Source organism: Miscanthus floridulus, chromosome 16, assembly GCF_019320115.1.
Source record: "Miscanthus floridulus cultivar M001 chromosome 16, ASM1932011v1, whole genome shotgun sequence".
Taxonomy (NCBI): Eukaryota; Viridiplantae; Streptophyta; class Magnoliopsida; order Poales; family Poaceae; genus Miscanthus; species Miscanthus floridulus.
Genome location: NC_089595.1, coordinates 18,297,027 through 18,321,568, shown reverse-complemented (window position 1 = coordinate 18,321,568; position 24,542 = coordinate 18,297,027). Strand labels below are relative to the sequence as shown.

Sequence of the window (24,542 nt, the reverse complement as noted above, 5' to 3'; positions counted from 1 at the left end):
TGCCGTGCCGTTCTCAGGCCGGGCCGAAACGCCGGGCCGTGGGCCGAGCCACGAGACCGCGAGCTGCATGGCCATCTATATCTCCCTCCCCTCCCTTCCCCTCCATCTTGCCTCGGCATTGGCATTGCATTGGGGTCGTCGAGGGTGCTACGTTCGGTGTGGGATGCGATGTGGCGCGTGGGGTCGTGGAATGCGGTTTGGGGCATAGGGGCGTGAGATGCGACGCAGGCATAGGTGTGGGAGCGGCGTTCGGACGGGTCCTATGGTCGGACGTCCGGGCACTAGCCCTTCTGAAAAACGATAATACTATGGTGAGGACGTTCGTCCAGGTGTGTCCGTCCGAACACCCCGTACCTGGACTTGCGCGGCGACCGGACCAACAGCCAACAATGGGCATGCTCCATCTATTGTCTCTCCTCCATCTACACTACGACAGCTGAGAAATCTCCATCTCCCTCGACTTGCTTTGCTCATCGTGGTGAGCCGCGCCGTCCGACCGCCCCAAGCCGCCTCGCCGCCCCGCGGTGCCTCCATCCCGCGTCGCATCGTGCCCTGCCCCGTCTCTGCCCCTACACTCCGTGCCCTGTCCCCCGCCGCGTCGAGGTGCTGCCAACGCCACCGTTCCCCTTACCAATGGAGGAGCTTACGAGTCCTGCGACCAGACCTCTGGGTGCTGGCCCTTCTTCACGAGAAAAAAAACGAGGCCGACTAAGGGTGTGTTTGGTTGAGCTGTGGCTGTGGGAAAAAGCTGCTGTGGGCTGTGAGCTGTGGAAAAGCTGCTGTGGGCTGTGAGCTGTAGAAAAGCTGAAAGCTGTTTGGTTAAACAAGTATAAAATATACCTTCTATCTTTATCTCTCTTGAAACAACTATGAAAAAGCTTTTTATGCCACCAATTTTGAAAAGCAGAAAGCCAAAAGCCAAAAGCAGGGTCAGACCAGCTTTCAAAAATATACTACGAAAAAGCAGCTGCTTCTGAAAAAGCAGCCTAGAAAAACAGCCCCTTTGGTTAAGCTTTTGGCTTTTTGGGCCAAAAGCCAAAGCCAAAAGCCCAACCAAACGCACCCTAAAGCATTTGAACCGATGACCCTTACAAATAAGATTATGGATGTCGCCTACCCGATTTTAGGACGTCGGATTGGGATCTGACGGCCGCCAGCTGTTTCCCCGGAAAATAAAATAAAATAAAAAATCTCCCGGGCGACGGAAGCCCTAACCCACCACCCACCACCTCTTCCTCCCGCCGCCGGCGCTTCCGATTTTGTCCACACCAACCTGCCCATTGCTCCACCATCCCTCCTCCAACTCCAACGACCCGCGCAGCAAAGCAGCCGGACCTCCCGCCGCCGCCGCCGCCGACGACATGGGCGGGGGCCGCGCGCAGGTGAACAAGGCCCACAAGAGCCGCTTCGCGTCCAAGGCCTCCCGCCACGCGCACAGGATAGGTGAGTACAGGCGGCCTCTCTCGTCCCCGTTTCCTCTCCACCTTCCGCGACTCATGTCTCATCTCACTGGTTGTGTCTGCTTCCAGACAAGGTCAGGAACAAGTCAGAGACCAGCCACCGCGCCGCCGTCAAGGGTGCCCGCGCCGCGCGCATCCAGCAGAGCAAGGCGGTCAGTCTTCCATGCAGCACCGTGCACATATGTTTTTTCCCCTATTTCTGTGCTGTGTAGAAGTTAAAGCTGACAAATTCTGTAGCTTGCGCGGTTGTTTTTATCAGTTCATAATGATTATTCTGAGGTGTGCTGCAACAAGAACTGCGTTCGTATCAGTGTTGTTGCATAGGATTGGTCTGTGCTTAGAGTACTAAATGTTGACGAAATCAAAAACTAAATGCACAGTTTGGTTGTACTTTGCGAGACGAACGTTTTGAGCCTAATTAGTCAACGATTGGACAATTATTATCAAATAAAAACAAAACGCTATAGTGTGCTACATGGTGCTACAGTAATTTGGTTGGCGCCAATTCTGGGGAACTAAACGAGGCGTTGCTTTGAGCTTACTCTACAGTTATTGGGAGGTTGCAGCTTTTGGGGCTATGAATGGACTCTTTCTTTTGGGCACGGTTCCTCATCCTTGTTTATAGTTTTTAACCTGCCGATATCTTCCTGTGGGTGCAGATCCGTGATAAAAAACGTGCTGCTTTGCTGAAGGAGAAACGTTCATCAACTGGACCTTCAAGCTCACCACGTGTCATTGTTAGTATTCTTAGCTTCTGCTTCTGGATGCTACCTGGTTACTCTTGTTGTTTGTGTGGTAATACCATAGGTATTTCCTTAAATCAATTGGTAATTATTTATTGCAGGTTCTTGTCGGCCTTTCTTCATCAGCAAATGTCGGATCGCTTGCCAAAGATCTTTTGGCATTTGCGGAAGGCGGTGATGGGAAACTGAAATCATCTACTGTTGCTTCTCCTACTCATAAGCTTCGAACCACGGTAAGTTCAAAATGAATATATTGTTCTGATGTTTTGAGTGCACCACTATTAGTTCAATATGAGGCTAGTGTTGACTGTTGAGATTTTTTGGTGTCGTAATCCCTCGTTGCGTATGTACCCATCACTATACAATTGACTATTACTCTACCCTTTTCTGTACGTGTTTATAACTGGGTTATACATTGTACTCTATGTCTCTATCTCAGGTTCTAGTGATTCATTATTCACTTATTAACCATAATGTTTTGTTAAATTATTTGTTTCCAATTATTCAATCTAGATAATCAATTCCACGTATAGAATTTTCATATTTCATAATATCTGTGAAGGTACTGCAAGCACCATATGGTGATCTTACCACATGCATGGAACTGGCAAAGGTATGCATTTCCAGCCAAACCCAGGTTGTTGTGGTTTATGGTCTTCTATAATTTCTTAGCTCTAACCTGGAACCTGCAAATGTTCCTTTCCTACATAGGTTGCTGATTTGTTAGCGTTCGTACTACCAGCCAATTCATTCTACAGTGGTGATTCGAACGGCCCAATTGACGAGTTTGGATCTCAATGTCTGTCTGTATTGAGGGCCATGGGCTTACCTAGTACAGCCGTTTTCATCCGTGTAAGTTCCAGTAATGAGCATTTCTCATTAAGGTATTGTTCTATGATTTCTGTTGATTTACCTGTTCTAGTTACATAATCAGGATCTTCCAGCGGATAGTAAAAGTAGGCAGGAGTTGAAGAAAGCAGCAAGTTCTTTCCTTTCTGCAGAGCTGCCTGAGGACTGCAAATTTTACTTAGCAGACACAAAGGATGATTTGCATAAGGTTAGTATTCTTTTGAATATTGAATATTAGACCATCTGGTTACCTTCACGGTTGTTCTTTTGAACTCTCTGTTTTGATTACGTATTCTTCAAATTGTCCAGTTCATGTGGCTTTTCAAGGAGCAGCATCTTTCGTCACCACATTGGAGAAGCCAGAGACCTTATGTTATGTCTGAGCAGGTTTTATTACTTGCTAAGCTACACTATGTTGCTTTCCTAGAACAGTGCTAATTTATACTGGCCAAATATGAAATTTTGCCAAAAGAACTAAATTGGCGTTCCAGTGTTGAAATTTATGTACTATATACTACTTTTATATAATAACGGGTGGTACTGCTGCTTCAGGTTTGCATAAATCCTGATGAAAATACAGGATTGTGCACATTGCTCGTGTCTGGATATCTGCGGGCCCATAATCTTTCAGTGAATCAGCTTGTATGTGATCTATGTTTATTTTTTAGCTTTTTTTTTGAAAAAAAATATTTCTTAGCTATTTCGCCATTTCCTTTTCTAATACCTTCTCCATTCAAAAGGTACATGTTTCAGGTGCTGGTGATTTTCAGTTGAGTCAAATTGATGTCCTCAAGGATCCATGCCCTCTTAGTGAGCGGAAAAGCTCTGATGTAATGGAAACAGAAGATAATGGAATTCAGGTTTGTTGTATAGAGGACTTGAAAGCCTTTGAAATTGAATAATGCTAATGTAATCATGCTAGGCACTTTTCGTATGCTAAGGTCATATTTTAACACAGATTTTTAACCTCCCGGTTTGTTTCAGATTGTTAACACCTTTGTTCCAGACCCAAGTCAGGAACCCTTACTTGTTGAAAATGTGCCAGATCCTCTTGCCGGGGAGCAGGTGAGTATTTTTCCAATCCTGCTCCATGAGTTGTAATTTTGACAAACATTTGTTATGTGCTTTATTGGCTACATTCCCTGTACCATTATAAATAGCATCCTTATAAATAATTCTCTTATTTGTAGATTTTCATTAACTGCACTGTTCTTTCCTCCATAGCATTTCAACTGTGATCACCCATTCATATTTTCTTTTAGAATGCTAGATTGTAATAATATTTATATTTGATTAGACTTGGCCAACGGAAGAAGATATGAAGGAGGCTGACATAAACAACAAACAGAGAAAATTGGTAAAGAGGAAGCTTCCCCGAGGCACTTCAGAGTACCAGGTTTGCAATTCTATTGGAGTTTGAAGTACCTCCTCTCTAAATTGATTGTATTTACTACATTTACAAATACTCATCAAATGCTATTGCCAGGCTGCTTGGATTGTTGATGACACAGATGATGAAGATAATGACTCTGATAATGACAACCAGGCTGGTTCTGGAATGGTCATTGATGAGCAAGGTCACTCAGACCAAGGAAGTGATGGTTTGGATATAGATGCAGTGTCTCACTTTACGGAGAAGTTCGACGGAGAAACTATTGGGGATACTGAGATGGCAGTAAGTTTCCTTTGTCCTCATTTGATGGACTTTATGCATTTTAAAGAACTTGCTTGCAATATTGGAGTTCAGTGTGTAGAGAGACAATGCACCGCACACCCAATAAGGGGGTGGCCTTTCATATATATATAGCCGAGAAGGCTTGGAGTACAAGTATATGAAGTACAATACAAGTCAGGCTATACATATCTATTTATATCTCTAATACCCGCCCGCAGTCGCAGCGGGATGATCTCGGACGCAAAGACTGGACCTAAAATCAGTAAACAACTGTACAGGCAAGCCTTTGGTCATAATGTCCGCGAACTGGTGGGATGAAGGGACATGGAGTACTCGAACCTGTCCTAGAGCAACCTTGTCGCGAACAAAATGAATGTCAATCTCTATATGCTTCGTGCGGCGATGATGAACAGGGTTACCCGTCATGTAGACTGCACTGACATTGTCACAGTATACAATCGTCGCCGAAGTAAGAGGAGTGTGAAGCTCCTGAAGTAGCTGACGAAGCCAACAAGTCTCGGCAACAACATGGGCGACAGCACGGTATTCAGCTTCCGCGCTGGAACGAGAAACTGTAGTATGCCATTTGGAGGACCAAGACACCAGATTGTCACCAAGAAAGACACAGTATCCAGACGTAGACCGCCGAGAATCAGAACAGCCAGCCCAATCAGCATCCGAGTATGCGGTGAGTGTCAAGAGACCCGGTACCGAGGTGAAGACCTGTAGACAGTGTGCCCTTGACGTATCGCAAAATCCGCTTGAGCAGTGCCAGATGAGGCTCACGCGGAGAATGCATAAAGAGACAGACCTGCTGAACTGCATAGGCAATGTCGGGACGAGTCAATGTGAGATACTGTAAACCGCCGGCGAGACTCCGGTATTGTGTTGGATCGGCAACTGGTGAGCCATCGGTGGCAGACAGTTTGGCGCGTGCATCGACTGGGGTGGTTGTAGAGTGACACTTGATCATACCAGCCCATTGGAGAAGATCAACTGCATACTGCCGCTGTGACAGGAAAAGGCCGTCAGCAGAACGAGTGACAGAAATCCCGAGGAAGTGATGAAGGTCCCCGAGATCAGTCATGGCGAACTCTGAGTTAAGGCGCTCAGTAATATGTCGAAGAAGAGCAGGCGAGGATGCTGTGAGGACAATGTCGTCGACGTAAAGCAACAGGTAAGCAACACTGGTGCCCTCCTTGAACACAAAAAGAGAAGTATCTGACACTGAAGCGACGAAGCCCAAGGTCTGAATGAAGGTAGCGAATCGCTGGTGCCATGCCCGAGGTGCCTGCTTGAGCCCATACAAAGACTTCTGTAACAAGGTGCCTGCTTGAGCCCATACAAAGACTTCTGTAACAAGCAGACATGGTCAGGTGCAGTCGGGTCGACGAATCCAGGTGGCTGCTGGCAGTAAACAGTCTCATTCAGATGACCATGAAGAAAGGCGTTCTTGACATCCAACTGATGAATTGGCCAAGCACGAGACGCAGCAATGCTGAGAACAACCCGAATCGTTGCTGGCTTAACAACTGGACTAAAAGTCTCTTCATAGTCGATGCCATGCTGCTGAGAAAATCCTCGAACAACCCACCGAGCTTTGTGCAAGAGAGCCATCAGAGTGATACTTATGCTTGAAAATCCACTTGCCGGAGACAATGTTGGCACGAGGAGGCCGTGGTACGAGTCGCCAAGTGCCATTGTCAACAAGTGCCTTGTATTCGTCCACCATTGCGGCACGCCAATTTGGATCAGCAAGGGCGCTGCGATAATTGGCAGGAAGCGGTGAGGCATGCGTGGCGGAGTAAGTCAGGCGTTCCGGCGGAGGCAGGAGCGTTCTAGTCTGTTGCCGTGTCACACGGCGCGATGGAGCAGCAAGGACCGGCTCAGGTGCGTGAGCCGGCTGAGGCGCCGGTGGAGGAGACGCGACCTGTGCCTGGGGCACAGATGACGGTCGAGGACGCCGGCTGTACTGGAAGAGCACCGGCGGGCGTCAGCAGCAGAGGACACGCCAGGGGGAGCTGGTGTAGGGGCAGTAGGACCCTGAAGGACCGGACCGTGCCAGAGGATGGCCGGGTCCAGTTCCAGGGTGTCGTCGTCATCGAAGGTCGGCCGAGTAGAGAGCCGGCCCAGAGCGCCAGCAGGAGGAGCTGGCACAGGTGCAGGAAGACGATCTTGTAATAAAAAATCAAGCGACTCCGTAGGTGGTTTGGCAACCGCAAACGGAAAGTGAGTCTCATCAAAAATCACGTGACGGGAGACGATGACTTTGCGAGTGGAGAGATCGAGACAACGATAACCCTTTTGTGAAGAGGGATACCTGATGAACACGCAAGCTGATGAGCGAGGAGCCAATATATGAGGTGTCGTGGCACTAAGATTTGGGTAGCATAAGCAACCAAAGACTCGAAGCAAGGAGTAGTCAGGCATCTTGTGTCTTGTGATAAAGAAGGTGATAGGGAATACCATTATTGATGGGGGAAGACGGTCGCCGATTGAGTAGAAGAACGGCGGTGGCTAAGGCTTCGGCCCAGTAAGTTGAAGGCATGGCGGCATGAATCAAGAGGGTACGGATGATATTGTTTAGCGTGCGCAACATCCGTTCAGCTTTCCCATTTTGAGCAGACGTGTAAGGGCAAGAGGTGCGAAGAAGAATGCCGCGGCTAGCAAGGAAGGTAGACGTGGCATTGTTGATGAACTCAGTGCCGTTATACACCTGAAAACACTGGACAGGCAGGCTGAATTGTGTGTAAGCATAATTAGTAAAATCAACAATATGTGCATGAACCTCTGATTTATGCCGAAGAGGAAACATCCAGCAATAATGACTATAATCATCAACAAGCACAAGATAATATTTAAATCCAGACACGCTAAGAACTGGAGACGTCCATACATCACAATGAACAAGTTGAAAAGGTGCTGAGCAGCGAGACGATGAACTAGTAAAGGACAGCCGTGTGTGTTTGCCAAGTTGATAGGCGTGACAAATACCACGGGATGCATTATTACAAGAGATAGCTGAAAGTTTATTAAGGGTAGCTATGGCTGCAGGTGCAGGATGACCAAGACGTGAATGACACAATGAGGAGGAGATGGCGGCGACATGACAGGCTGCAGCAGGCTGACTGGAATGTGGAAGGGTTTAGAGCTCCCCGCCACTATTGCAACGCAGAATCTCGGTCTTGGTCTGCAGATCCTTAACAGAGAAGCCAAAAGCATCAAACTCAATGGAGCAGTTATTGTCGCGAGTAAACTGACGAACAGATAACAAATTGCGAACAAGATGTGGAGCGACAAGAACATTATTGAGTTGAAAAATATGATCAGCTATAGGAATAATGGAAGTGCCATGACTAGAAATAGGAATGGAGGACCCATTGCCGACTGTGATGAAGGACGGCGAATGAGGTAGATGGGAAAGAAGTATACCGTCGTGGGGGGACATATGAGATGTAGCTCCTGTGTCGAGGACCCAGGGGCTGGCGCCTCCCTGCAGTGCCATCTGGTTGAGGGAGGCAATGAGAGCGCCCTGATCCCAGCCACCGGACGTAGAAGGCGGTGCGAAGGACGTGTGGGCCTGCGGCAGAGGTGCCATTGGAGGACGCCACTGCGGCTGAGGAGCCCACGGAGAAGGACCAGCCCACGGATTCATGCAGACCCAAGGACCAGTTGGCTGGACGCCGGGGCCGGGACGCCCGCCCAGGAGGGCCGGGGACGCCGTGGGTGGCTGCTGGTGGCGGCTGCCACCGCCGTTGTTGCCTCCACGCGCACCATAGCCGCCCTTGCCCTTGCCGCCGCCTTCACGCGCACCATAGCCGCCGTCGTTTGGGTTGGTGCCGGAGGACGAGGAGCGGTAGGAAGGGGAGGTGCAGGCTGTGGTCGCTGAAGTCGTGGACGGGGAGACGGCAGTAAGGATGGTGTCGGAGGAGACCTTGGCGTCGTTGGCGAGGCGGATCTCCTTGAGCCGAAGGGTGTTGTGTGCGGAGATGAACGACGGAAGGACCGCCGCATTGGCGATGATGTCCGCCGTGTTGGCGAAGCGCGGATTGAGGCCGCGAAGAAGGTTGAGGACCAGCTGGGGCTCGGAGACGGTGTGGCCAATGTCGTGGAGAGCGTCGGCCGTGTGCTTCATGCGCTGGGCGTAGGCGTCGATGGACAAATCACCCTGGGTCATGAGTGGAACTCTTGACCTAGGACAACGGCGCGTGTCTCCTGGTTTGCCTGAAATAGATTGGTAATGGCAACAAAGAGATCACGGGCAGTCTGCTCAGGTTCCATGGCGAGATCGAGGACGCTGTCGTCGATGTAGCCATACATCCAACTCCGGACGCAAGCATCTGGCTGCGACCATGTGCGATCAGTAGGACGTGCCGGGATGGAGCCGTCGATGTGGCCAAGTAGACCGAACTTGCCGCACATAGCGGTGAAGAAGGCAGACCACTTGGTGTAGTTCGGCAGCTTGAGATCAAGGGTGATCGGCACGTGCTGGCGCACGTTGATGGTCGCGTAGGAGAAGATCACAGGAGCAGGGGCGTCTGTCAGGGCCGGCATGGATGGGGATCCAGAGATCCCGGAGATCGCGGTCGAGGAGGATCCATTGGTGGCCATAGCAGCGAGAGGGGGGGGGGGGGGGGGGGGGGGGGCGGCGCCGAGAGAGGTGGAGCTAGGGCAGCGGAAGAGAGGAACCCTAATCGGCCCGGTCTATGATACCATGTAGAGAGACAATGCACCGCACACCCAATAAGGGGGGGTGGCCTTTCATATATATATAGCCGAGAAGGCTTGGAGTACAAGTATATGAAGTACAATACAAGTCAGGCTATACATATCTATTTATATCTCTAATACAGTGTTTCACTAGTAATCAGCTGTATGTTATGCTGTGTTTATGGGCCCACAGGACCCAAAAGAGGACCACAGTTACTTACATAGCCAGGTATTAGATAAGAAAGCTGGAGAATCGTTTAAGCATCGATTGTTCACCAAACCAGTCCATACCATTTGGGTGGAAGTTACACTACCATGATCATGAGAGGTAGTCTACCAATAAAGGGCAAGAAGGAATTAGAAGGGGAAACTCATATTGTCCAATCGCAACTCCCAAGCGTTGGCCATCTTCCCACTCTCCAATTTCCTCTTCCATCCAATGTTCTGTCAGACCCCAAACACATATAGTAACAAGAAGACAGGTACTGTTGCTGTGCCTGGGGTCATGGATAACTAGTGGTGACATTTGATGAATTGGCTCAATGGTAGTGTGAGCCTGTTCATAGCCTTGGTCTTTTTGAAGCGTAAATACAGCAAGGGAGGCCCTTACTCTCTCCTGCGTGTTCGAGAAAAAAGGGTGGCCCTCACTGTAAGATTTTTTTAAGAAAAAGAACCACTAAACAAGCAACTGTACACAGAAGAGGGAGGAGAAAACAACAAAAATAAAACTGTATTACCAAGCAAGAGAAAGGAGCTTAAGCAAAGAGGCTTAGCAGGGAGAGGAAAACTGGTTTTTTTAGTCGCTAAATCTATGAGCCTGAAGCCTAGCTTCCTCGGAGGAGTGTTTTCCATGAATCAAAAGAGGGGTGACCACGATCAAAGATGAAGTTGTTTCTTTGTTTCCAGATTTGCCAGGCGCCAATGATGAAGAATTCCATGAAGAAGGGACTTGAGAAATGTTGCTTGGCTTGAACTATCATTTTCATAGCCTTGGTTAAGATTGCAGAGGAGAGGAACAAGAGTGAGAGATTTTGCTGAATAAATGTTGTAGTCTCAGAACCATTTTGATGTTTGGCCAAAACTTGGTGCCTTCGGTCCCTAGGTTTCTTGAATTGTTGCCTTGGGTTGTAAAATTGTATTACTGAAAAGGTTGTGTGTGTGTATTTGTTTTGGGGGTGGGGTTGGGGGTGGGGGATTTGCTAAATCGACCTTATTCCTTGTCTTTTCAACTTGTTAGCCTGTTGTTCCTTTTTTATCTGTAAATTATGAGGTTTCCATCCTCTCCTTTTTTTGATTTAAGTGATCACAAAATTCCTTTTGGGTGCATGGCAATATTAAACCGTCTAAAAAAAACATAAAGTGATAGTTGTGCATTTGCAGGATGAAGAAAATTTGACTAAAGACCAGATAGAGGCAGAGATTAAGAAAATCAAAGAAGCTAATGCTGATGATGAAGGTATGGGTTTCTATTACCTTTAATGGGTTTTCTATAACCTTGTAATGTTAAATTGCCATTATTTGAGCATGGCCCGGTGCAAGCGGTAGAGTCTTACCGCCTGTGACCGGAAGGTCCCGGGTTCGAGTCGCGGTCTCCTCGTATTGCACAGGCGAGGGTAAGGCTTGCCACTGACACCCTTCTACAGACCCCGCACAGAGCGGGAGCTCTCTGCACTGGGTACGCCCTTTTTTATGCAAAGGTGCCTAACAAGTCTCCTGTCCAGTTCCTATTGGGTGGTTGTATGTTTTCCAGCAAGTTATGACTGCCAATCTAGCATTGAACACATTTCCTTGTCAAAAAAGGCCAAAAAGTTACGTTGTATGCATACTAAAAGGATAAGAAACATATATCCTTCAACTTTAGCTGATGTGGTTAGGCCATGATTAGGGATTGCAATGGGCTCCTCCCCAGCTGTGAATTCAGCTATTTGGGCGGGGGCTTGCAATTCTATAATTTCAGGAACATTTTGGCAAAATAACCTAGGGGCGGAGCTTGATTGTGGCCAACGTGGGGTGTGGCCACCCCTGGCCCAGTAAAGCTTCTATAGTTCTATAGAATTAAAGCCCACTCTGCAATATTTTGTAAACTTTTGCTCTTTGCTCTGATCAAATTAGTTTTATTGGCCCCTGCTCGAATTTGGCCCAAGCTCCGCCACTAGCTCAACCTATCCCAGTTTGAAATATGGGGAGTTCACAGCATTGACCCCCTTGCTGGATTTCTTTCATATTGAAAGTTTTGGCTGTACAATATTCGGATGGAAGATTTGAGTGAAATGAAGAAAACAGAGTCGCGCAATCACCCTTAAGCATCAGAACCGAGCTTGTATCCACCGTAAGTACCTTGATTTTCACAACTTCCCGAGCCAATGCCACCTTGTTCCTTTCCTCCCCGCACAACACTTCCTGTTGTTGCATAAAGGGTAGGAAACGATGGCGCTGCATTAGGGTCAGATAGCATTTTGTTAGCCTTGGTTTCCAGTTTTAAAGTTGATTTTGTAACTTCGTCATAAGACAACCATGAAAATCAGTCAGGAATATTAATGTATTGTCTAGGCCTGTGTCGTCTTCACATTAGCTATGCTGGGATAGTGTCTCAATGGAGGTGGTGTCTGAAAATGGTATACGTCCTTTTTGGTTGAGCTTGAGCTAAGCAAAGATTCTTGTATGACTTGTCCAAGTCGATATCAGTTCTGAATGGACTCTTAGCTTCTGTGAATTTTATCATTTTTTACCTTTTGGTAAATGATTGACAAGAGATTACATGCATCTCATCTAATGTTGCAGAATTTCCTGATGAGGTGGAGACACCATTAGATGTCCCAGCAAAGAAACGGTTTGCAAAATTCAGAGGACTAAAGTCATTTAGGACGTCATCCTGGGATCCTAAGGTATCTATCATTTAATTATCACAAATTACTTTTTTTTTAAAAAAAGTCTCCATTTTAGTAGAGAACTTACTCATTTCATGTGATGGGTTTTATCTCATCCTGTTGGCTGTAGGAATCATTGCCATCTGACTATGCAAGAATATTTGCATTTGATAACTTTACACGAACTCAAAAGCATGTTCTTGCTAAAATGGCCGAGATAGATGGAGGCGTGAAGGATTGTGCTCAATTGGGATCATATGTTAGGCTTTATGTGAAAAATGTTCCTACAGATATTGCTTCCAAACTTTGTCATCCATCAAGAAGAATACCTGTGGTTGTTTCTGGTCTTTTTCAACACGAGTCAAAAATGTCAGTTCTTCACTTCAGGTACTCATCCTTACTAATCAATACTAAGTTTTATCTGCTCCAATTTTCTGTCCTTATTGCATATCTTGAATGGTGGTGTGTACTCAATTTTCATGTCAGAATAGCCTATGATGTATCACTCTTTAATTTGTTTGCTCTTAGCTTGTGTCCTTATCTGGTGAAAATAATATTGCTGCAATATGCTTCTTGAGCTTAGCATTCCTCTGTCTTTTTTTTTTCTTTTGCAGCATAAAGAAACATGACTCATATGAAGCTCCTATCAAATCTAAGGATCCTTTAATTTTCAATGTTGGATTCCGGCAATTTACAGCAAGGTAATGGAAGTTTTAATATTATTAGGAGATATATATTTCTCTTTTCTCTTGTTTACCTTCACACTGCCCCTTGGAAGATATCTCACTGCTCTTTTGTATCTTAGGCCATTGTTTTCATCCGACAACATCAACTGCAATAAACATAAAATGGAGAGATTTCTACACCATGGACGGTTTTCTGTTGCCTCTGTATATGCTCCAATTTCCTTCCCTCCACTTCCTCTAATAGTTTTGAAGAACAGAGATGGCGAGCAACCTGCCATTGCTGCTATAGGTACACTAAAAAGTGTGGATCCAGATCGGATCATTCTGAAGAAAATTGTTTTGACTGGGTAAGCTTTGGGTGCATCCATCTTCACAAGGCATTTACTTATGCAAAATTCTGTGTTCTTTTATTTTTCGTTGGAGGGGTTTGGTTTTCTACCTGTACACAATCACTGCTATGTTTTCAGTTCGATTAATGTTTTGCTGAGTTTTCCAGTTTATGGAGACAGGTTACTTCACCTTTAAGGCTCTTGTTTAGATCTCAGCTAATATAGTGGACGGGCGCATTTTGACATGTTATTATGCAGGTATCCACAGAGAGTGTCAAAACTGAAAGCAATCGTGCGGTACATGTTCCACAATCCTGACGATGTGAAATGGTTCAAGGCAAGTATTTATGTGCCATTTTGCCATTGACATATCTTATTTATTCATGTTCACTTCCAATAACAATGTTGTTTTGCAGCCTGTTGAGTTGTGGACGAAACATGGTCGTCGTGGCCGCATCAAGGAGACTGTTGGTACTCATGGTGCGTCGGTTGATCAATCAATTCTTTTGACATCTTAGATTCACTAATCATTATTATATCCCCATTTCTGTACCTTTTGCTAACGTTTTCTTTCCCTGACACAGGTGCCATGAAATGCATATTCAATAGCAGCATTCAGCAGCATGATACTGTGTGCATGAGCTTGTACAAACGTGCTTACCCGAAATGGCCTGAACAGCTCTACCATGTATAAGATTTGCCATTGGACGTTTGCTTGTATCTGTACCAGCAGGCAGCAGCAGGCAATCCTGACGAGTGTGGACGTACCAACACGGGAATGAAACATTGGAGCTGGTGTGCTGTGTAGCCTAAATACTTTTAGGATTAGGAAATTATTTTGGTATTGGCCCGTAGCTAGGAGAGCGAATTTTGATAGTGATCATTACCGCTGAATTATCATGTTTTGTTTGTTTTGTGGAGTTCAATGATGACAATACGTCTATTAAATAGTAAAATAGTTTTATTTGGCTCTCGAACTGTGATTGTCGTTCTCTTTTAGTCAATACTTGATACTTGATACGTTTGGTGTGTGTTCTTATGAGGCAAATGCCAATGGTAATCAAGTCACTTAGGATGTCCTAGTGATGTTAACCTCCGAAAATGTGCCTGCATTATGGCATTTCTCGGCTTGTCGACCGAGCACTCCGCTGCTCAGATTTATTCCAATCTTTCTCGACGTTAGGAGTATAATTTTGGAGTATGCAAGGAGAAAACATTTGATACGCAGAGTTTCCTCCTGCGTAATCATGAACAACTGAAGGCAAATGAGACTGTTTTGTTCCCTACCACCCTTCACCATAATTTATAGACTTTCGTGGCAGCTAACATGACATTGTTTTTTGAGAGTTCAACCTGATGTATTATGGGCCTGCTTGGTTGACATTCAAAATTTACCATGCCAAAGATTTAGCAAGCCAAAAGTTGAGCAAAAAAATTGCCATAGATTTGTCAAATGTGAGAGCTTGGCAAGTTTTGATACAAAACCAAATACTAGCCAAAATCATAGCTTGTCAAATCTTTGGCATGGTAAAGTTTGGAAGCGAACCAATCATACACTATAGACTCAAGACTTCGCTAAAGTTTGCCTAAGTTGTGGTGAGGAATTTGTTCACCTAAAATTTGACAAGATGTTTGTCGATGTATGCTAACCATCCAAACTTGCTCTATGAGATACTACATCCGTCCCAAAATAGAAGTCGTTCTCGCTTTCCGAGTAGTTAACTTTTTTAAACTTTAACCAATTATATATAAAAGAATATTAATATTTATAATACATAATTAGCATCACTAGATAGATCGTTGAATATACTTTCATAATAAACTTATTTAGAGATATAAATGTTGCACGCATTTTCTATAAATTTAGTTAAAGTTGAGAAAGTTTGATGTGCACGTATCCTATAACGACTTCTATTTTAGAACGGAGGGAGTATCTCAAGTTAAAAAAAGCTGTAATACTCCTGAACTGGTGAGTGGTGAGTCTGAAACCCCTCGTCAACCATCATCATTCATAAGTCATCAAGTACACAATTTCTCTGTAAAACCTCCCATCCACAGAAGGCCAGAAGCTACTGTTCTTTGCAGTTGCAGGCGAGCGTTGCACCGGGCCCACTTGTCGCCCCTCCGCTGCAGCCCCAGATCCCCTTCCGTCTCTACTCTTTCGCACGCAGCCGTCATCCGCAGGGGTCCACCTGCCAGTCACAACTTCTCCTCCGCAGTTCGATCTCGCCGTCGCCGTCTTGTCCTCCGCGTCTCCGGCGAGGCTGCGCGCGGGCGGCATCACACCTTACACTTGCCCGCGACGAGCGAGCGAGAGAGGGGACGGAGATGGACGCGGAGCTCCTGGAGCTGCAGCGGCAGCTGGAGGCGGCGCAGAGCGCGAAGTCCAGCATGCGCCTGTCGGAGCGGAACGTGGTGGAGCTGGTGCAGAAGCTGCAGGAGCGCGGCATCATCGACTTCGACCTCCTCCACACAGTCTCCGGCAAGGAGTACATAACATCCGTACGCGCTCTCGCCCCCTTCCCGACCTCCTCCCTCTATCTATTCGTCCCCTCCACTTTGTCTCTCTGGCTGCTGCTTCCCCAATCCCATCAACACCATCGCCCTTTCTTCTCTCGTTTGGTTCGATTTACCGTGGCTGCGTAGCGTAGGGATTGCAGCAGCTCCTAAGCGTATACTGTATATAGAAATAAACGGTGTCGAGTGTGAATCATAGAAACAATGCAGAAACTGTTGTTGTCAACGATCTGATCACTGTGGACTGGACTGAATTCTTTACATATAATTCAGTTTTTATCCTAGTACTAGTAGTTGCTGAACTATGCCAACATTTAGGAAGGATTTTTAGGATATTGGGGTTAGTAACTCAAAAGGATACTGGGATGGCATCATTCAGTTTGGAAGCAGGGAATTCCATGAAACCGGTGAAACATGTTTTTGATTTGGGACTGGATTCTGCCTTAGTAATATCTTAGAGCAAACCTCTGGATGGGTTCTGGTATTTATAATGAAGACTCGATCTTTCTCTCATGGTTTCACCATAAAAGCAGACATTAGAGATAATAGGTAGTTGCACATTTTTATGTCCCTAGCAGGTTAAGAGTTATTGCGTAATTTCATCTACAATTCCTATGATATGACATAGCTCTTTCATTGTTCAGTTCAGTTCTGAACACTTGCTCAGTTGAGAATTCGTTGATTTTTTAGCTGATTCATGGTAAACTATGGTGTGGCAGGACCACTTGAAGCATGAGATTAAGATGGAGATCAAGAAGAGAGGCCGTGTGTCTCTAGTCGACTTATCAGATACCCTGGGGGTGGACCTTTACCATGTTGAGAGGCAGTCACAGAAGGTCGTCTCGGATGATCCCACTCTAATGCTGATAAATGGCGAGATCATGTCACAATCTTACTGGGACACCGTGACAGAAGAGATAAATGAGAAGCTGCAGGAACGCAGCCAGATTGCCTTGGCAGAGATTGCTGCCCAGCTGCATATTGGATCTGAGCTTGTCATCAGTATCCTCGAGCCACGGCTTGGAAGTATTGTATGCTTCTCATGGCTTTTCTTGTAGTGGTACTTTATTTGTCTTTGTTCTGTAGTTTAAATTCAGTAATCTTGATACAACCTGCCGTTTCAAGCATTATGAATTAGCTGATTCATGTGAATCATCTCTTAGAAAAACCATTAAATTATTTTAGACAGTAGTGTATGTGTCTAGTCTCTTGGTATGTCTGGTGCTTTAGATCGTGTTCCATTGGCATTTGTTTTCCCAAACCTGGTGCTTAGGATCAGAATATTTAGTTGAGTTTCACATCTTCTAACTTTAAATCTCCATGTTGCAATACTTTATTTTTCAAAAAAATAAAATAAATACATATATGCCATTCACAAAAACTTGACATATGTTGTGCTATCATTATTGCCCTCCTTCCAGGTGAAAGGAAGGCTAGAAGGTGGACAGCTATACACTCCAGCATACGTCTCACGGATTACTGCTATGGTCCGTGGTGCTGCAAGGGGTATAACAGTGCCGACAAACTTGCCATCTGTTTGGAACTCCTTGCAACAACAGCTTCATGAGATGCATGGTGCTAGTGGAGTTTCTGTGGAAGGTTCATTCTTCCAATCCATTTTCAATGGTTTGCTAAAAGAAGGTGCTGTACTGGGATCAGTCCGTGCAGGAGGACAGTGGACACCAGCTGTAAGATCTGCATTTGTTTAATTGATATTCTTAATTCTCAAACTGTGTTTAACATTCTTGTCTTTTTATTCTCTGTTAGGTTTTTGCCCATGCCCAAAAGGAGAGTGTTGATGCTTTTTTCTCACAGGTTGAGATATTTGTAACTTACATTTCCGTTCCTACATTTCAGTCTATGTTAGAATCAGAGTATTTTGGGCTAATGGCAAATCAGACTTCACAGAGCAAAATATGTATGGATTTAGACAAGACCTAAAGTCTAAGCGTGTATGGTATTTTCATGCACGCACACTCACACATGCCCACCAGCCCACACATTGTATCTTGCTAGTACTATTCACATCTTTGTGTCTAGTATTTAACACAATCACCTTTACTTTTATCTCATACTCTGTGTTGTTGTGATGCATTATTTCCTTTTGTATTGACTTGTTCATTTTTTTTTGTACAGAACTCTTACATTGGGTATGACGTGCTTCAGAAACTTGCAATTCCTCAACCTAAACAGTTCTTGGAGGTACTTGAGTCTACCAATATGCAGTTCTGTTCCAGCCATCCTTATTTTCTTAGAATGTTTATCTAATTATTTCCTATAGGCCCGATATCCAGATGGTATTGCATTGGATGCTGTCTTTGTTCATCCTTCTGTGGTTGATATGCTCGATACTGCTGTTGGTGATGCAATTGAGAACGGACACTGGTATTGTTAAATTTCATCCCTCAATAGTTTATTGTGATTTCCACTGCTATTTACTATGAGCTCCTAACTTGGCACATATTGCCAAAAAAAAAAAAAAATCCTCTCATTTGTCTTTGATTCTCTCCCTATGTGCATGGTGTTGAACTATTACAAACAGGTTGTGACATATCATATAACATCATACTAGAGGTGCAAATGATGTAAACTGATCAAGTAATAACAAGCTATGTAAACAGAATAGCTAGTAACTTTGGTTCACACTTTTTAGTAATAAACAAAGTTATATACACTGAAACAGCTGGGACTTAAATACAGTAGCAACAATTTCGAGTACATCATTATCTCTCTTTCAGAATTTTCTAGTTGACTGTAATTTCTCTGTTTTGCTGCCATGCAGCTACTTTTGTGGTGCCATAAGATATTCTTTCTTCTTTCAGGATTGATTCTCTTTCAGTTCTTCCATCATATATTAGTGGCCCTGATGCAACCAAAATTTTGTCTATCTGTCCATCTCTGCAGAAGGCTATCAAGGTGAGTGCCTTTAAGTAGTTCAAGTTGTACATTTTTCATGATGACCAACTCTTCTTTCTTTTGCAGTCTTCTAAAGCAGTGGTATTTGGAGAGTCATGTGTCTTTAGTAACATGTTTATTAAGGTGAGTCCTCAAAGCTTCATGACCTTGTGATAACCTTTCTTGCAATTGTCTACTCTTTGTATTTTAGCTTCTGAATTAATTCAATGTCCCTTTGTTTTGTGAACAATTTCAGGGTATTTTTGACCGACTTGAGAAAGATACGGACTCGTTTGGTATTAGACATAGTGTTGGTCAAGGAAGGCCTGTGAATGCGAATCTGGGTAGTGAGCACAAGACAGGATCTGGTCAGTATTCAGACACAAAAGATCTTGGTGATAATGACACTAGCAGTACTGGTGTTTCATCAGACAGAGGGTCAAAGAAGAAAAGGGGGAAAGGGACAGGGTCTACCAAAGGTGGATCACTTGAAAAGGATGATGACAATGAAGAAAGTATTCCTGTTAAGGGAAAGAAATCTCATAGGAAAAACAAGGATGCTGGTGCATCAGGCGATATAAAACATGGTTGTAAAAAAGCGTCAGAGAAAATGAAAGAGGAGAGTACAAACATCTTCACTGATGAATTGATAGAGCAAAAGGTTCTGGCTGTCGCTCCAGAGTTAGAAGAGTTAGGAGGTCAGGAATTAGATCAACATTTAGACAACTGTTTCTTTTGAGTTGAAGTGATTCTAATTTCTAAATTTTTTCTAATTGCTTAAATGAATATTAGGCTCTGATGACTCGAATGCCCCCCTTAAATTGTTGTCTTCTCACTTGAGGCCAATGCTTGTTGACTCATGGACAAAGAAACGGAACACTATGCTGTCTGGAAATGCTGAAAGGAGGCGTTGCTTGCTCGATAATCTGCAGAAGCAGATAGATGAGGTGATCAGCTTATCCCATTTATATGTTGGTTTCTTTTTGCACTCGCCCTGCTTTTTTTTAGTTTCCGGGGTGGCTGTGTTTGAAATTTGAATTGTTGGTCTATATATGTATTGCCTCACGGTTTTATGTCATTGCTGCTCTAGTCTGATATTCAAATTGTTTTTCCACATTTCTGCACCCTTTTGTGATGCTAAATCATGTGTCCCTTTCGATGATACTGTCCTATATTCTTTATCTGTTGTTTCTTGAGTGGAATTCTTTGTCTATTGTGATCAGGCTGTCCTGGATATGCAACTTTATGAAAAAGCTTTGGATGTATTTGAGGACGATCCTTCTACTTCTGTAAGCTGCCATAGTCATCATTCTCACAAGATTGCTTGCTTCTCAAATTAGTTGAGTATTTACTTATGTTCCGTCTGATTATCTCCTTTTGTGGTTGCAGGGTATACTACACAAGCATCTGCTAAGAAGTATGGGCACTCCAATAGTTGACAAAGTTTTGATTACATTGGTAATTTATACCCTTGCTCATGCACACATGTTTCTTTTGTGTAGTATGGTTTTGCTTCCACAGTTTATACTGCTCTAGCTGTTTTACTCTGGCTCCTGTGGTTGCTAAGGTGTTCTATTGTTTGATGAGCTTGAGAAGAGTTATTTTCTGAACTATCAATAGGATAAGGATAGCAAATTGAAGAATGGAATAGAGGTTGAGGATAGCGAAGAAGATCACATCCGATTAAGCACGGCTGACCGAAGCTCTCTGGTATAATTATACTATTTTTCATTCTGCCATGTATCATGTGATGGTTCCCTGCATTAGTCCTGAATGAGAAATTCATTTGGTCTAACTTTATGGACTTACCCTCCATGTAAATGCAAAATAATTCTTCAGGCCAAGGATCTTCCTGGTGCATTGTCATTGAAGGCTCAAGTTTTAATCGAAGCACTGGAGGGAAAGGTATAACTTTGAATATGAAGTAAAAATTTGGCATATTTATTAAGTCCTGAATTTTTATATTTCTTTTACATCTGTAATGTTTGCTGCAATTTTGGTGATGCGCTAGAAGTTACAAGGTAGGACCTGTAAGTTGTGATATCTGGTATGCATAGGATTTGACCAGTTAACGTGAAAATATTCTTGAAGCAATGAAATTGTCTCTTCAGAAGTTCTTCACTGGTGATTCTGCATTATTAGGACGTTCTTCAGTGGTAGGAAGCCAAAGAAGTTCATGGCCCTCCCTTAAGCTAAATTTTTCTTAAGAATAATACTAGCATTTAGGTTTTACCTTCTATACACTAACTAGATGCTAAATTAGCCTTCTTGATTTCGAACACAATCATGTTTGTGCCAGTTCACCCTCCCATGAACTACTAGCTCCACCACTGAATATGGTTCAGTGCCATAGTGTCAAGATGCTATATTCTGATTTTTGTTTAATACACTAGCGAATCTGTAGATGCTTGTGTTGTGCCTATATCCTTTAAAACATCCTGCCAAGATACCAGCTATTCTATTTTCTAATACCATGTAGAATGAATATGAAAACAATATCCGGAAAAGGTATGCATACACAAAGATAAGTATTGGATTTGTTCTTAGTATATCATGTAAGAAAAACTTGTCTAATTCAAAACATGGATTTAGACAGTGGTTTCGATTTTATGAGAAGTTTAGCATACCTAAAAAGTCATATGATTACTTCATCAGTTACACACATTTTCAAGCATGTGATTGTAGTTCTTATTGTCTAACAGTAATGACAAATTGCTGTCTCAATATATAATGAAGCTGCTTAACGTCCAATATGACCTGGAATTTTGTTCCTTTCTAACCTTTATGAATAATATGTGGCAGAGATTTGATTCATTTATGGATGCCTTAAGAGATATACTGGAGGAAAGGTAAAATGTAATGTTTGCAACTGTAACCTGCATTTTTCATAGTTATCAAAGTGCTTACTCATTTTTTTTTTGGAAGCAGTGGCTTGACATTTAAGAAGCTTGATAAAAGATTAGAGAGGACAATGCTGCATTCCTATCGCAAGGTATGTTTTTCGCTTTCTGGACTGCACAACAGGGTTCAGAGAACTGGCTTGAACCAGTTGGTTCCTTGTAACCAGTCCCTGAACAGGTTTCCAAATTTTAGCCAGATCATGCCCTAAACCACATCCATCCTATTTGATCTGCCAATTCATTAGGTATGTGTATGCCCCAAAATCAAACTATGAAAAGTTCAAATTGAAAATTTAGCAAACTATGGGAAAGCTGGAACCTTTCTTGTAGGGGTTTCAAAACTGATGTACTGTAGTTTCTTTTTTTCTTTGTTCCCCTGTTTGTTTGATTTTTCTGTATCTGGCTTAATAATAATTTGCTAATATCTACGTATTAGTATTAGTATCTCCATCACTCCATGAGCATACACTGCTTCTTATGTATTTAGCTTGGAAATAGTGCAAGCACAAGTACCATAAGTCCATAACACAAAATCTCTGATCATATTACAAAGAATGTTAGATTGATACGATGATGAGTTTAAACTACTTAGGTGTTGCGTGTCGAAAAAGACTATTCCAATATAGTAATACAGTGTACTGAACAAAGAATATGGTATTTGCCTGGCATTTTAATTGCTTTTATGCCTAGAGTTTCTATTTCTAATATTTGACACTTTAATATATGCAATGAAGGACTTGACAGCTCAAGTTTCATCAGAGAACGATCCTGTTTCCTTTCTTCCAAAAGTTGTTGCTTTACTTTTTCTGCAGGTTAGTTTGATTATATATTTTCTCCTTTTTATTTCTCAAATCGTCATTCTATATTGTCATATTGATCTCATTTGCAACCTGTTGTAATATTTTGTAGGCATATAATAAGGCTCTTCAGGCACCAGGAAGGGCTGTCGGTGCTGTTATCACACTGCTGAAGGTAATTACAAGTACTCACTTCCATTTCTTGTTAGACATTCTAATGTAGTTCTGGCAGAACATCATCTTCTGTGGCAATAGTAATTAAAGATGGTAGATTGATGATCTATTTGTTTGACATATTGAGCTGCATATTTGTCATTTGACTTCCAGAAGAATTTTTGTCCCACATCTCTTTAGTGAATTTCTTTCTTAATTTTTTGTTTCCCCTGGGAAAATCAACTTGTACAATGTGTTGTGTGTTATGTACTCAACTTAGCTTTGTTTATTCATCAACAAATAAGGAAAAAAATCCCGTTTTGAAATTGGCTAGCCAGCTATTGGTCACTTCCTTTCTTTGCATGAGTGCACAGAGAGGAAGAGTCACTTCTCACAGTAGAAAGGGCATACTTTCATAAGACCGCATGTATTTCTTTGCACAGTGCATAAATGAGGATTAAATAGTAGGACCCATTGAACATGCATTCCCTCTCTGTTTGCTAGAAACTGTCTGGTTTAAAAAAGTCTTCTAACTTATCAATTATATTTCAAAGTTTGGAAATCATCTCCATATGCATATAATCCATTGAAATAGGTTCGAGAAATCTCCCCACTTCCAGTTCATTTTTGCCGTGATCAGTTAAGCTTTTTTTAGTAGATGTTTGAACTTATGTGATGCGGTATTTCTCATATTCAGATTAAATTTTCATGAAAGCAAAATCTCTGTGTTTGATTGTACCACTCTTCTCCATTTTGCAGGATAAGCTGCCAGCTTCAACCTACAAGGTATTGGCTGATTATCACAGCACTACTGTGAAACTTCTAGCACTACAAGCTGCTGCTACTGACGATGTAAGTCCACTTACACAATTGCAAACTTATATCTACTTATTCATGCTTTTGCATTGGAGGAAAAGTATTGATATTTTTTTGCAATAGGTATTTGATTCTGGCTTGAAACTCGTAGTGCATACATAATGCTGAAACTTTATAGATCCCCAGATCAATCTATTTGAAAAGCCATGCTGTAGGTGGTAAATATTCATTAGCTTAACCTTTGCGATTATGAGGCCACATACGCTTAAGCACCACAGCTTGCGCATACACAAGTGCATCCTCTAGCAATCTAGCACAACCATATATTTTTACTGGCTGCCATTGTACATTATTCTGCACGTTTATTCAGTATTCATGCATGAGCATGACGTTTGAATAATGCACAATCTTCTAGGACGGGGAACGAAGTTAAACCATGAACTTGTATCGTGTCTTTGTCCTGTAGGAAGAAGATTGCACATCAGACCGAATGCGAGAAAGGAAGGAAGATCTGGAAGAAAGGCTGATGCCAGAACTGAAATCCCTGGTCCTTGGCACAAACAAAGAGTGATCAGCAACATCATGTGCATACTGAGGCATTTCGGCGTACATACACATAGCTACTCTCAGCTGAAAAGCCTAATTTTCCTCTCTTTTTTTGGCGCTCGTCTCTTGCAATTTGCACCGTTTGAAAGCAAATGATAGCAGGGAACAGGTTTATACTGATTATAAGAATACTAGTTTATAGTGCCGTTCGCATTCCTGCACTCCAGGGTTTCTAGTGAGAGCAGAATTATCCTATGGTGTAGAACATAGTGTATGTTGATACCAAATTTAGTCGGCTGATGAGATCACTAATTTTCCCACTTGAGTTCAGACATGTTGGAGGCCATCCGAGAAAAGCTTGATAAGAGGACCACCCTACAGAAGTCCGTCCTTGTTTCTGGCTGTGTCTGATTCCGATTTCCGTAGGCCTCCCAGGCTCCCAGCTTATGAGCAAATTTTGCTGCACCCGAACAAAAAATGCCATATCTGCAAGCTCCCATGAAGCCTATAGAATAAGCAAAACAAACAGCTCGCATTCACATCACATTGGTATCACTCTGCCACCAAAAAGGAGGGCGCAAACGACCCATGCATAATTT

The 24,542-nt window shown here is 43.5% G+C and overlaps 3 protein-coding genes across 4 annotated transcripts; 2 read left to right on the top strand and 1 right to left on the bottom strand.

The window, feature by feature from the left end:
• Positions 1–1,224: 1,224 nt before the first annotated feature.
• On the top strand, positions 1,225–14,400 carry LOC136513452 (uncharacterized). The gene is made up of 21 exons (XM_066507457.1): positions 1,225–1,443; positions 1,530–1,612; positions 2,120–2,197; positions 2,305–2,436; positions 2,766–2,816; positions 2,915–3,055; positions 3,138–3,260; positions 3,362–3,439; positions 3,605–3,694; positions 3,793–3,912; positions 4,037–4,117; positions 4,350–4,448; positions 4,539–4,727; positions 10,818–10,893; positions 12,219–12,322; positions 12,435–12,691; positions 12,919–13,005; positions 13,110–13,337; positions 13,578–13,656; positions 13,736–13,799; positions 13,904–14,400. Exons 1-21 carry the CDS (start codon positions 1,362–1,364, stop codon positions 14,011–14,013), a joined length of 2,352 nt encoding a protein of 783 aa, XP_066363554.1. The 5' UTR covers positions 1,225–1,361; the 3' UTR covers positions 14,014–14,400.
• On the bottom strand, positions 7,688–8,898 carry LOC136513453 (uncharacterized). Its single transcript, XM_066507458.1, has 2 exons — positions 8,160–8,898; positions 7,688–7,917 (listed from the first exon to the last, which is right to left on the bottom strand). Exons 1-2 carry the CDS (start codon positions 8,860–8,862, stop codon positions 7,889–7,891), a joined length of 732 nt encoding a protein of 243 aa, XP_066363555.1. The 5' UTR covers positions 8,863–8,898; the 3' UTR covers positions 7,688–7,888.
• Positions 14,401–15,409: 1,009 nt separating the features above from the next.
• On the top strand, positions 15,410–24,255 carry LOC136511557 (E3 UFM1-protein ligase 1 homolog). Of its 2 annotated transcripts, XM_066505602.1 has the most exons (20): positions 15,410–15,821; positions 16,556–16,867; positions 17,258–17,524; positions 17,604–17,651; positions 17,973–18,038; positions 18,118–18,221; positions 18,659–18,752; positions 18,819–18,875; positions 18,988–19,429; positions 19,524–19,678; positions 19,955–20,020; positions 20,121–20,189; positions 20,352–20,441; positions 20,571–20,636; positions 21,534–21,580; positions 21,660–21,723; positions 22,366–22,443; positions 22,541–22,603; positions 23,341–23,433; positions 23,864–24,255. In XM_066505602.1, the coding sequence occupies exons 1-20, from the start codon at positions 15,648–15,650 to the stop codon at positions 23,966–23,968; spliced, it is 2,460 nt and encodes an 819-aa protein (XP_066361699.1). In that variant the 5' UTR covers positions 15,410–15,647; the 3' UTR covers positions 23,969–24,255. The 2 variants fall into 2 exon arrangements, with proteins under 2 accessions (XP_066361699.1, XP_066361700.1); XM_066505603.1 differs by lacking the exon at positions 15,410–15,821 and having other exon boundaries at positions 16,760–16,896.
• Positions 24,256–24,542: the final 287 nt, after the last annotated feature.